Source organism: Camelus bactrianus, chromosome 5 (genome assembly GCF_048773025.1).
Source record: "Camelus bactrianus isolate YW-2024 breed Bactrian camel chromosome 5, ASM4877302v1, whole genome shotgun sequence".
Taxonomy (NCBI): Eukaryota; Metazoa; Chordata; class Mammalia; order Artiodactyla; family Camelidae; genus Camelus; species Camelus bactrianus.
Window position 1 is genome coordinate 101,363,657 of NC_133543.1, and position 12,376 is coordinate 101,376,032.

The following is a 12,376-nucleotide window of genomic DNA, read 5'->3' on the forward strand; positions in this document are numbered from 1 at the left end:
GGGAAGCCCAGCTCGGCTAGTTGGGTTTCGGCTCGTGTCGGAAGATCACGCCCGGAGCCTGATTCATGCGCGCCCAGCCCCTCGAGCGAGCACCGCTTCTCTTTGGGTCGGAGATGTTTGTAAGGAAACGCGTTCCCTCCCCGGCTGTGGTCTGGTTAGAGAATCAGGAATTTGTGCAAAGCCACCAATGCCCTCACTCATTTGCCTTCCTCAGGCACCCGCCTCCTCCTCTGGCCGAAGATTGCCAGCCTCCTAGGTACTGATTAGGCTGAGCAAAGGGGAAGATACTAGATTTCTAAGGTGCAAATTAGGTTTTCTCAAATTGATAACCCAATTGGAACTCTTGCTCTCCTCTTTAAAACCTGGTGAGGTGCTGTGTGGCTCATATCTGGCCAACTTGAGGAGGCCCTGGACATGGGGTGTTTATCCAACACTGGTCTCCGACCAGCCGCCTGGCCACACACTGGGGGTACCCTCTAAACAGTCAAATCTGGACATACTTATGAGACCCAAGAATTGGTCCTTCCCCCCCCCTCTCTCCTTTTTATTATTCACAAGACTGAGATTGTTTTAATGTCATAACTTATAAGAAAATAAGCTACATTGAAATAAATTAAACACAAGGGAGACGTGCTTCAGACGTGGCTCAGATAGGCTATGCAACCCCAGGAAAGAAAGCCAGGCAAAACCAAAGCAAAGCGAATTTCCAGGCTGCCCCCAAAACGTCTGCTTTCAGTCAACTGAAAAAGCCAGAATAGAAACAAAAATAAGTGTAGACCCCAGTGTTTGTTCTTGCATGTCATGTTTACCTTTGGAAAAGTATGGAAAGGTGGCTGCTATGCGTGGCAGGTAACAGCAGAGGTTTTACTTTCTTCTGGGATGTGGGCGGAGGATAGAACTGGGTAGTTTGGCCCTATAACTTTCAAAATACTGCAGCTGAGATAGTCTATATAGATATTTATGTACAAAGTAGGACAGTATAATAAATATTTAGTGTGTCTTCAGGTGTAGCTGTAGCCCCTTCGAAAGCAGTCTTTTAAGCCTGTTTAATGAATATATTCTCAATTTGCTTGGGATGTCCAAAGTTGGGGGGTGACTTGGAGTTTTGCTTCCAACATGGTGGGGTCCACCACGGGCTCCCTCCAGCGCTGTGGCTTCTCCATGGCGGTCCAGGCCCTGGCCCTCCCTGGGCCCTCAGGGTCGGGCCTGCTCCAGCTGCTGGTGCTGACTTCTGATGGCGAACCTGCTGACGTGCACGGGGATGGGGACCACGATCTTGGGGTTTCTGGACGGCTCCCCTGTCTTGGAGTTGGCATTGCCGGCTTTGACCCTTTTCCACTTGGCCCGGCGGTTCTGGAACCAGATTTTCACCTGCACCTCGCTGAGTTTGAGGGCGTGGGCGATCTGCGAGCGCTCGGTCAGCGAGAGGTACTTTTTGCAGTGGAACTCCTTCTCGAGCTCCAGCAGCTGCTCGCTGGTGAAGGCAGTCCGCCGCCGCCGGTTCTTGCCCGTGGACGTGGTGCTGCCCGCGGCGCCGCCGCTCGGCGGGGTCTCCTCCAGTGCGTGGCCGGGGTCTTCCTCCTTGTGAGCCGCCTGGCCAGTCAGATTGTCATCCGAGCTGTAGTCCAGATCGCTCTCCAGCGAGAAGCTCTCCTCCTTGCCCTTCGGGTCGTCTTCCACCTTTGACTCGTCTTTCCCTTGTCCTCTGACAGCCCCGACTGAAAGCAAAACCAAACGGCGTTTTATTACGTTTCGCACACTGGCCTTCCCTTCCCTTTCCCGCCGTCACTCGGGCATTTCCCCCCCTTAGCGGATTGTCTTTCTATGACATTAACACATTGTGATTTCCTGGCCTTTGAGGGGTGGGGGTGGGGGGCGTGAGAAAGCTCAAGGGAGAGGAGGAGACAGTACAGGCGACGGCCCTTTGCCCAGAACCATCACTCAAGGGGCCGCCAGGCCTTCTCTGCACCCTCCCAGCCTCCCGCAGCTTAAGGCAGAAGTAACAGGAGGCGTGAGGCCCAAGAGTGTCCTCTTTGTCTTCGGGTGGGGGCTGGGTGAGGACCGAGGGGGAATTCACAGTCCATCCTGCGCTCCCCGCCCCTCCAACCCACGTTTCCCCCCCCCACCCCGCGCCCGCCGTGAAAATTCTATGAATTTAAATTTCATCGCAGTCAGCGTGGGGGCGTCGAGAGGTGCAGATCCCAGACCTTGTCTTTTTTTTTTTTTTTTGAGACTTCGTCAAAGAAGTTTCGTAGCCTTAGGAGAAGTTCCTACCAGACACCCAGCACACACACGCAGACCCACAGCCTCCTAGGAATCCGATTCTCCTAGGAATCCGATTCTCCTAGGCAAGCAGCAAGCTCGGTAAAGGGGTTTAATAGGTCTGGGCGCCCCTGGGCACACACACTGCACAGACGCACAGCCAAACCCGTCTCCCCTTAAGGCTGAAACCTACCCGGGACCCCAGGTCACAGCGCGGGGTTTGAGAGTGGGGCAAGGCTCGGCCAAACTCGCCAGCAGACAGATTTGCGGCTCAGCTCAGCAGCTGGCTGGGGGCGCTAAATGTCCCCCCTACCCGGCTTGTTGCGTGGTTCTGAATGCCCCCCACCCCCGGACCCGAGGCCCCGTGGCAAAGCTCGGCCGCATCCTCCGGCTCCTCGGGCTGGGGGTGGGGGCAGCCGGGGCGGAGGTCTGGCTAGGGCTCAGCCTCGCCCTCTCCGCTCCCGCCGAAACACGGAGCCAGAGCGCCCCCGCCCCCTCCCGCCCCCTCCCGCCCCCGCGCCCCCGCGCCCGGGTCGTGCGCGACGCCGACTCACCGAGCGAAGCCTGCACCGCCTCGGCTGTGGAGAAGGCAAGCAGCGAGCCCTCCTTGGCCAAGAAGCCTTTGCCGTCCTCCGCGTCGGCTTGCAGCGCCTCCGCCTTGTCGAAGTTGCCACCGCCAGGCAGCGGCTGCGGCGCGAACTTGCGAGAGGCCGCCGCCTCCTGATGCTGGGGAGACGCAGAGAAGCCGCCGGGCAGCGTGGCCATGAGCGTGGAGGTGAGCGCCATGCCCTGCGCCAAGCTGGAGCAGAAGCCGGTGGGCAGGCTGGGGATCTGGTGGTGAGGGTGCGCAGGCGGCAGCGCGGGCTGCAGCGCGGCCTGGGGCAGCGCGGGCGGCGGCGGCGGCGGCGGCGGCAGCACCACCGGCCGGTAGGGCATGAACATGGGGTAGCCGGTGTAGACGAAATGGCCGGGGCTGGGCTGCGGCGGGCTGCCGATCAGCGAGTCTATGCTAAAGGCGGTACTACTCCCCAGCGGGCGCTGCATCATCATCAGCGACGGCGGGAACGCTGCGCTCATAGACGCGCTCGGGAGAGGCCCGCGAGAGGCGAGAAGTCCCCGCGCCGCGCCGCCACCGGGAAGCCCGCCGGGCTCTGGGAGCACAGCCGGCTGCACCGGGCAGGGGCCGAGCAGGACCCGGAGAGCAGATGCTCCTCAGTCCTGGGCCCGCTGCATCCCCGGCAGGAGCGGGTGCGAGCAGTGCGCGGGGTGAGGCCGTGCGCCCCGGAGTGGAGTGGGCCCCCGGGCCCCGCGGGCTCTCTGGAGCTGCTGCCCGCTGTTTGCCCGTCGGAGCCCACACGCGTCGCTTCCGCGGCCCTCGGCCCGGGCTTTCAGCCGTCCGTGCGTCCGTCTGTCCGCCCTGCTGTCGGTCGCCTCCCTCGGGCGGCTGGGGAGCCCGCGAAGCTGGCACACTTGTCTTCCGCGGGCGCCGCCAGCACCTTTAAATCGCGCTCCTCTTTCTCATTCACATTTTGCCTGCTGCCAGGCCAGGCTCCCCTCACGTGGGGCTGGGAGCCGCCGCCTATTGGCTGTTCCAGGAGGAGGCGGGGCGAAAGTGGGGCCCGCCCCTTCTCCCGGGCTGACTGTGGGCGCCAGCAGCGCCGCGCTCGGGCCCTAGAGCTGGAGCTTGTGCGCCTGGCCCGCGCCGCACAAACTTGAAAGGGGCTCTTGGCACCTCCAAGGCTCGAAACATGGGGCTCCGCAGCCTTACTGAGGCCGCCTCCGAGGTCAGCTGTCGGGGCTATCGACAGCCGCGGCTAAACCTCAGGCATTTTCCCCCCCTTTTATACATGCATTGGAACAAACCTGCTGGCCGTTCACCCTAGAGCTGGGTGCTGTTGCTGCGCCCGGGGTCCAGGAGAGGCTCCTGGAGTTGGGGTCAAGGTCCTACCCCTCCAGATCCGCCTCTGGGGCGCCGGCCCGGAGCTAGCAGCCCCTGCCCACTGCAGGAAACCCGTCAGGTTCCTCCCTGAGCCCCCGCGTTCCCGGCGGCGCCGGGAAGCTGCTGGATCCCCCATCCCGAGCTGGGCCCTCCCATGAGCGATCCCTTCTCATTTTTCATGACATTCTTAATCATCGCACCTATTTACGCACTTTGCCTGCGCGCACCAAAATAACAGCCACGATAATTATGATAATAAAGCGAGTCCTTTATCTGCTCCATCCTCGGGGAGGACGGGGGGGAGTTGCTGTGCCTCCAGATTGTATAACGTGAGATTATCCTGATGAAAGCTTTATGATGTTTGCTCAAATAAAAGCTGCGTTTTGTAAATAGGCGCTAATTAAGCACGTTGAGAACGGAGGGAGCGCTCACCCTGGCGCCGCCGCCCGATTTCCAGCGCGAGGACTCGAGGGCGCGCGGTTCCCCTTTGCCTACTGCAGGATGGAGCCGATTGCCTCCAGATGTTTCCCCTGTCTCGACAATGGTAAAAACCCAGAATTTGGGAGAAAGGGGATTTGCGGGGAGAGGGTGGGTGCTAGGAATGTTTTTTTTTTTTTAATCACCTTCACCATGATAAAAAACAGAACTTTCAGTTCTTATGTTCTCTTTTAAAACGGAATCATTTCGTGGCAAAGGCAGACCATGCAAAGCGCTCCAGCGCGCGCGGGGCTTCCACGCGCCTCCAGGGCCTCAGCTCCAACTTCCCGGGTCTAGACGTTCGCCCGGAACGGCCGACAAGCACCGGGCTCGGGAGGAGAGGAGAGAAGGGCATTGTTAACGCCAGTCATTAAAAATCAGCTCACGCCAAGGGGCTAGTGGTTGGGGAGTTGGCCCGTTTTGGACGTGTGTTATGTATCACTTACAAGCACATTTAATTGGGAGATAAAGATAAATCGATCTTTATGAATTTATCGACCCGATTCTTTGAAGCTCTTCTTTCTCGCTCTCTTTTTCTTGCTTTAACCTGAAGGCCCCCGGGGGACGTCTTAATCCTGGACCACCTCCTCAGCCCGGAGTCGCCTGGGGACCCACAGGGCCCTGGAGGAGAGAGGGGAGGGTACATCCTCGGCTCCCCGGAGTGCTGAGAAAACTCGCTGGCCGCGCAGCCAGCCGCCCTCCTCCTTCTCGCCTCCCCCCCCCCCCCCCGGACAAAGACGTCTCAAGCGCGTTTCCCCACTCCAGGCCGCAGTAATAGATGGTTCCGGCAGCAGGCGGTTTGAAAGGAATTCATTAGGACGCTGCCTGTATTGCCTCCGTTCCCTTCACGCCCAGACCCGGAGGTGGCTTAGGCGATGTGAAGGGAAATGAATTTCCACTGGGATCCACGGGAAAGGAGGTGTCTGTGGGGGTCTCTAAGTCCTACCCTTCTTTCTCCCCTCCTACAAAAGAAGAAAAAGAAGAGAAGGGGAAGGGAAAAAAATCGAAGCCCAGGGCAAAAGGCTGATTTCTTTATGAGCATAATAAATACTCCCTCTCATTATGAGATAGTTACAGTCACACCATCTTAGGCATAGTCACCTTGTTTTTTTGAGTACTAAGAAAAAACCGCTCGACTCTTTGCTGGATTTACGTTGATACAGCCAGGTCCCTTCGCCGCTCGACACTGGCATGACTGTGTAAGCTCTTACTCATTTTACCTAGGCAGATTTGCCATCCACTTTGCTGTTTTGGCATTAAAATATTGTTCTAGGAATTTCCATCCCCGATTACTCTCTGGGAAACAGAGGTTCCTTTGATTATTTTAGTGTTAATTCCACATTTAAAGTTCAGCAAGAAGATTTAGGTCCACCGAATTACAGCTACAGTTGAAGTAATGTGATAGAATATTATTTGCATCCATAAATTGCTGTGGGAAGTATTGACTACAGGGGTTATAATACTAATCTTCTTTTATTAGTGAGTTCAGAGAATTCTCGTCAATATGAATTTTATTTACTAGTGTGCTTTTTCTCGAATGCAGTGCAGTAATATTTTCTCATCTAATGCTTAACTGCTTAGAAAACGACTGTTCGCGTCATAAAAGGATCCTTGTGTTTCTCGGTGATTAACAAGATTCATTCCGGGCACCTCAGTTACCTGCAAAGCGTTCAGAGCATGGGGACAGCGGATAATAAAAGCCTTTAGAGTTTTTCCTCTGCTCCTTGGTGAGATTTATGGGCAGCAAGAGACGAGTACATGGCTTATCCATCCTTCGGAGCCTACCTTCCTGGCTTGGAACTGCCTCAAACTGCAGAACCCTTGGTGATTCAGTTCAGCCCAGCCTGCAAGGGGAAAACTAGTCGGCACAGATCTTTGCAACTTTGCTTCAAGAGTCCCCCCTCCTCTCCTTCTGATTAGGAAGAGTGAAGGACGCACCCGAAGGGAGAGCTGCGTCCTCCAACTCCAGTTAACTTCTGCGAACTTTTTTTCCAGGGAGCCTCCTGCAGGGATGAAGTTGGCCCAGCCCCTGGACACTCTCCTCACCCGGTGCCAAGCTGGTGTCAAGATCCTATTAGGCCACTTAAAACATCAGATGTCAGTAAATGTGATGGTAATTAAGTTGTCGCCACGCTTCAAGGCTGTCCCAGTCAGCTTTTGCACGCAGGTGTACAGAGGTTGAGTGTAAAATGCAAAATGCACAAGTAAATGAATATTCATGCAGCAAACTTGCGTTGGCCTGCCTAGCCCAGCCTGAGGAGGAAGCACCGCGAACCGCGCGCTGCCAAGCTGCTGCCAGGGTCGAGGTCGCGGGTGGTCGCGGAGAGAAGGCAGCGTGGGAGCCCCAGGTCTCCCTGGTTGAGGAGAAACGGCAGGCTTAGCAGGCCGGCTGCTCCAGCCCACCTCCCAGTTTCAGGCTACAGGCTGGTTTCTCGGGCAACCATGTTGTTATTATTTATAGGGACTTTGAGTGGCCTGATCATTCGGTCATTGCCGCAGCTCTCGCTCCTGGCAATAGTTGGGAAATAGCTTGGGATGGGTTTTATGTATGGAAGGGCAATTGGGATTCACACCCAGCTAACCCAGAACAGTCCCTCCCAAGCCCAAGACACACTTACAAAGGGGTGCTTGTGTAAAATTCCCCATCAGACACACCAATTTGCAAGTAGCAGAAAGCATTGATGCCTCATCTTTTTAAACTATTTTATTCAGCTTTTTTTTTTTTTTCAATCTGAAAGCCCAAAATAGACTCCATGTGGTTCTAAGTGAAGTCAGCCCTTGGCTGGCTTTGAAATAGCTCCTGCAATTATGTAAAAGAGCTATTCACCAACAGGACAGAATTAAAAGGGATCTCGCCCGCTTTCCTTTCACTGCCAACCTCTCATGTTTGGCTTTTCAAAGCACTTCCAACACGATGTCTTTCTCCAGGACAAAAGGCAGAACAAAAAAAGTCCCCAAACTTGTAAATTGAACGTCAAGGGAACTTTAAACAATTTAAAGCCCATAAATAATGATAAAGGGGACTGGCAAAAAAGGCAAACCCATTCAATTAATAGAGTTTCCCAAGCAAAGATCAAGTGGTTTATAAAATAAAAGTCTTTGGTTTCATTATTCTGCTCCTTGGCCAGGGAGAAAGCAGGACGGGGCGGGGGGGGGGGGGTGTTCTAAAGCGCCCTGAAGAAAAAATACTTCGCAGGACAGTGTGTGCTGTGGCATTCTTATGTAGAAAGTTTTGCTTTTTGTCCCCAGTCCTCAAAATAGCAGAAACAAAACCTCAACGTGTAGAAGAGGACTTTTTTTTTTTTTTTTTTGCATTTCCTTCGGGGAGTTGGAAATTGTTCCCTGCAGGCCGGGGGAAACGTGACCCCTCACACCTGCGCCACCCTCCCCACCCCAGCGCCGAGGAACGGGCGGAGCCACTGCCCAGTGGTCGAGGCCTGGTGGTATCTGGGGCCAGGATCGGGGGCTCCTGCACCGACCTGGAGCCCCTAGAATGCAGGCGTGGACGCGCCGACGGGGCATCAGGCGCCCGCTGCGAGCGCGTGGAGCCCGAGGTTCCCCCGCACCCCGCGCCGGCGTCCTGAGCCAGGGCCTAGGCGTCCAAGGGCGCAGGCAGGGAACATAGTTCCTTTTCGGAATAGCCCTAAAGGTTGGAGTAGGGACTTCATGATCACTGGGGGATTGGATCGCCGGACACCGTCGCCCCGGAAGCCCCGAGCTCGCGCTCACTGCGCGTGTCTCCGGGAGCACCCAGTCCGGGCAAAGGGGATCCTCAGTGAGGACTGAGCCCGCCCGCCCCGGGGCTCCCAGACCGGGAGGAGGGAGTATGAGGCGGAGGCCGGGCCAAGAGGGAGCCGGGGCTGGAGCTGCGGGGGTGTGCGGAAGGCCAGGGGCGCGGATGCGAAGGGGCAGCGAGGGCGCGGGCCCGGCTGCCGTGGGAGTAGCGTCCGCTTTCGTCCCGCGGGACTGGCTCCCGCCGCGCGTTTGGAGGCTGCGCCTGTCCCGGAACCCCAGGCTGGGGGTCCTGGGAAGGGAAGCGCAGGCCACGCAGCACTTCTCACCTGCCTTTATCTCCACGCATCTGCGCCGTCGGATTCCCGCGGCCCCACCTTTCGGGGACTTCAAACGCGCCCCGCCACCCGGCGCCCGACTTTCATCTCCCCGCACAGCAGGCATTGTTTGCGGGACTTCACAGAGATGCTAATCCCGGGGCCGCGTAAACGGAGGCCAGGGAAGCGGGCAGAGGGCACCGAGGGGTGAGGGGGTGCGCCAGCCTAAGTGGGGGGACCTTGGAAACCGCTGTACTGGCACCCCTCCTGGAACGCCAGGGTCAGTTACTGCCCTTCCCCACCTCCGTCCCATCCCAATCGCCTTATCCTGGAAGGCGGCGTACACATTGTGATGGTCCTGGGTAGGACGCAGCCAGGCGTCCAGTGGATGCGACCGATGGCTGGGACTCAGCAGTGCACCCTCCGAGTTTCTACCTCTGGGAGTGGGGTGGGAAACCGTGTGTCCGGGGAGAGCCCGGCCAGGGACTTGGACTGGAGCCTCATGGGACTCTTGGGCCCTCCCAAACCAGGGCCCCAGCAGCCACCCCTCGATGGCCCCGACCCCCTGCAGGGGTGTTGTCTTTTAAAAAGGAGGAGGTTTACTTAGAGTTCATCCATTTAACCCTTCGGAAACCACACTGGAGGGAGCAAGAGAGTGTCTGGATCAGCAGCCTCTACATCAGGGCTCCAACGTCAGCTTCTACAGAGACCCAGGAAAAAGCAGGGATCCTCCTAGGCAGAATGCCGTTTCTCCTTTCTCCAGAGATACTGGCCAAGCAGGACCTACAGTTCTGGCTACTGCCTCCTCCCATTAAGAAACAGTGACCCAGAAAGGATGCCACAGGACAAGGCAGGGCACTGGGTATAAACAGAGGGGACAGATGTTGGCTAAATGGAGAGGGAGAGTTGGGATGGCCTCTGTCCCTCCAGACGAATCCCTCCTGTGGATTTCTGGGGGCAGGGGGAAAGGTCATTGTAAAAAGCTCACTTAGCAATAAACTCATCTCATCTGGGACCCTCAAGGGTATGTATGTCTGTATCTGACCAACCCAGCGCCACTGAGGTTTCCCCAAAGGACAGTTTGGCTCTTAGGGGAAGCTCCTCAGGGGAGACTGCCTTTAATGACAGACGCTCCCAACTAGAGGACAGGAGAGGGCGTGGGCTGATGGGGGTGGGGAGATACCCATTTTGTTATAACCGGCCATTGAAGAGAGGTAACAACAGATGCCAAAGCCCTCTAAAAAGGCCAACAGGAACTTCCCTTCCAGTAGGGCACCCCCGTTACAGAACCAGGAAATAGAAGTGTGCTTACCCCACAACCACTAGGGTGCAGCCATTCCACACCGGAGGAGAATCCCAGTGTGGATCTTTGACTCTTGTTGGAGGGGCTTGAAAACCACCAGGAGTCAGAGCCAATGAGAAGGACAGTCAGAGGAGGCTGGCCACGGGGCTCAACTCCCTGTCCTCCACCCCTTCAGCCCCTCTGAGCCCTCACCTGCCCCACTGACCTTTGCTCACTGACCTGAGGGTGGGTGTAAGTCATGGGCCACAAGGGGGGTGCCTTCAGCGAGGCTTGAGGATTGAAATGTAGGTGGGCATCTGTGTTGCCCAGCTGGGACCATCTAGACTCTCCCCTAGTCCAACCACACACACACCCACTGTCCTCACCGTTTCCCGCCACTGCCTGAGAGGGCTGCAATGGTACCGGTGGAGCGGGGATCCTCTAAAACCTGCTGTCTCAGGTCCCCCTACCCAATATACAACCCCTCCTTGGTGGTAGTACTTGGAAGTGATGATTTCATAGGCCTCCGAAACAGAAGAACCTTTGAATTTCCTCCATTTGTCATCTGGAAAAAATACAGAAGGCATAATTTGTATAACTTTGCTACCAGCAATGATATCTCCCTCATAGGTGCAGCCTGAAGTCCCCAAACTTTAGAGGAAGAAGGAATCAAGAGTTAAGAAAGAGAGCAAACCCTATACCCCCGATGCATTTTCATTTAGGGACCAACCTGCTAGGACATACATAGAGCAGACTGGAAAACGAGGGAACGCGGAAAGGAGTGCTTTGAGATGCAGTGGAAAACCCCCAGCAAACTTCAGAATGCTGTCCCTGCACCTCCCTAGGGGACATTTCTGGGTTTTGTAGGAAGCGAAAACATTTTGCAAGGGGCATGCTGCCACTTGTGTGTGGGCTTGTTGAAAGAGTGTTTTGTTTTGTTTGGAACGTTAAAGAGAGTGTTTAAGAAAGGCTGTTCATACCTCGCTAGCTAGCGTTTGTTCTGCACGAGGACTTTAAAGCACCCCTGCCAGGGATGTTATTCTGGGAGCTCCTCCACACCCATATCCTGAGGCCAGCTGCTCTGAGGTGACTGCCACTCTCTGGGGACATTGTCACTGCCACCAGAAGAGCGGCTCTGGGGCCTCTTCTGACCAGGGCACAGTGGAGCTGCCACTGAGTACAGTCACAGACCCCACAGAGGGCGGAAGCGAGGGCCTGGGGAGTGGGCCTCCTTGGACCGTCTGCTTCTCAGCTGAACCCGAACCACTTCACCTCGTGGTTATTACAACTTTCCTTCTGTCCTCGGGTTTCTCTCAGACCCACTTAAAATGTAAACGAAACAAAACAAGAGACCCCAGACAACCTAGGAGATGAGAGACTTCTTAAAGTTCATCTTCATTCTAACCCCTAAACCCTTACAATTCAGTTCACTCAGTATATTGGAAGTTATCTGGAAATGTATACCTTAAAATGTAAATAAATGAATTCATTTATTGTGGAAGCCAAATTTTCCATAGCAATTTTAATTTTAATAATCTAACAAGGTTATTTAAGATCCGTAAATAGAAGTCAAAATAAGTATTATAGATTTAATAAATTAATGAAGGGATGGCAGGAAATAGCTTTCTTTAAGGCTTCTCAATTTCAAAAAGATTAGCTTGATAAGCACCTTGGGTGTGCGGAGCGCTCAGGGATTTAGAGCGCCGCCTATAGGCCATGAGGATAATGGCATCTATTTTAGGGCTTGTTTGGGTTCTGCGGTCCCAAGCGGACGCAGCCGGGCCTTCTGGGAGATTAGAAGGGCCGACACGTCAATCTTTTTCATGTCTACGATTGCACCAAAAAAAAAAAAAGTCCTTTTTTTTAAATTAAAAACATATAGTCTAAAGAGAAGGCTTTGGCACAAACAAGGATGGGGAATCAGACCTCCAAGATGTTAAGAAATACTATCAGATGCTGAACGTGAAAACAGAAAACCGATGTCGGCTCTCTTTAAAATCCATGTAAAGTTCTCCTGGCTCTTTGATTCACTCTTGAGCAGGGCCTAGAAGCCGGGTGGATAAGAAAGCCTCTGACATCTGGGCCTGAGGGGCCTGGAGGCACCGCTGAGCTCGCCCCAGACTCTGCTGTTCCATCTGCGTAATGGGCCGGAATGCCGGCTCTGTCTCACTAGCTGACGGACTGCGTTCCTAAGACGCAGATAATTAATACAGTGCTTACGTTACGAGTAATCGTAGGGACTGAACTAGATCACGTAGCACGCGGTAGCAGGGCGCCTGGCCCGGAGCAGACACTCGGGAGGCCATCATCTAAATTGGAAGCACTCGCGCCAGCCCTGGAGCGTTGCAGAGTGCTGGGTGGACGCCG

At 55.3% G+C, this 12,376-nt stretch overlaps 1 protein-coding gene across 1 annotated transcript; it reads right to left on the reverse strand.

The window, feature by feature from the left end:
• Positions 1-804: 804 nt before the first annotated feature.
• On the reverse strand, positions 805-3,558 carry GBX2 (gastrulation brain homeobox 2). The gene is made up of 2 exons (XM_010948154.3): positions 2,817-3,558; positions 805-1,718 (listed from the first exon to the last, which is right to left on the reverse strand). Exons 1-2 carry the CDS (start codon positions 3,337-3,339, stop codon positions 1,195-1,197), a joined length of 1,047 nt encoding a protein of 348 aa, XP_010946456.2. The 5' UTR covers positions 3,340-3,558; the 3' UTR covers positions 805-1,194.
• Positions 3,559-12,376: the final 8,818 nt, after the last annotated feature.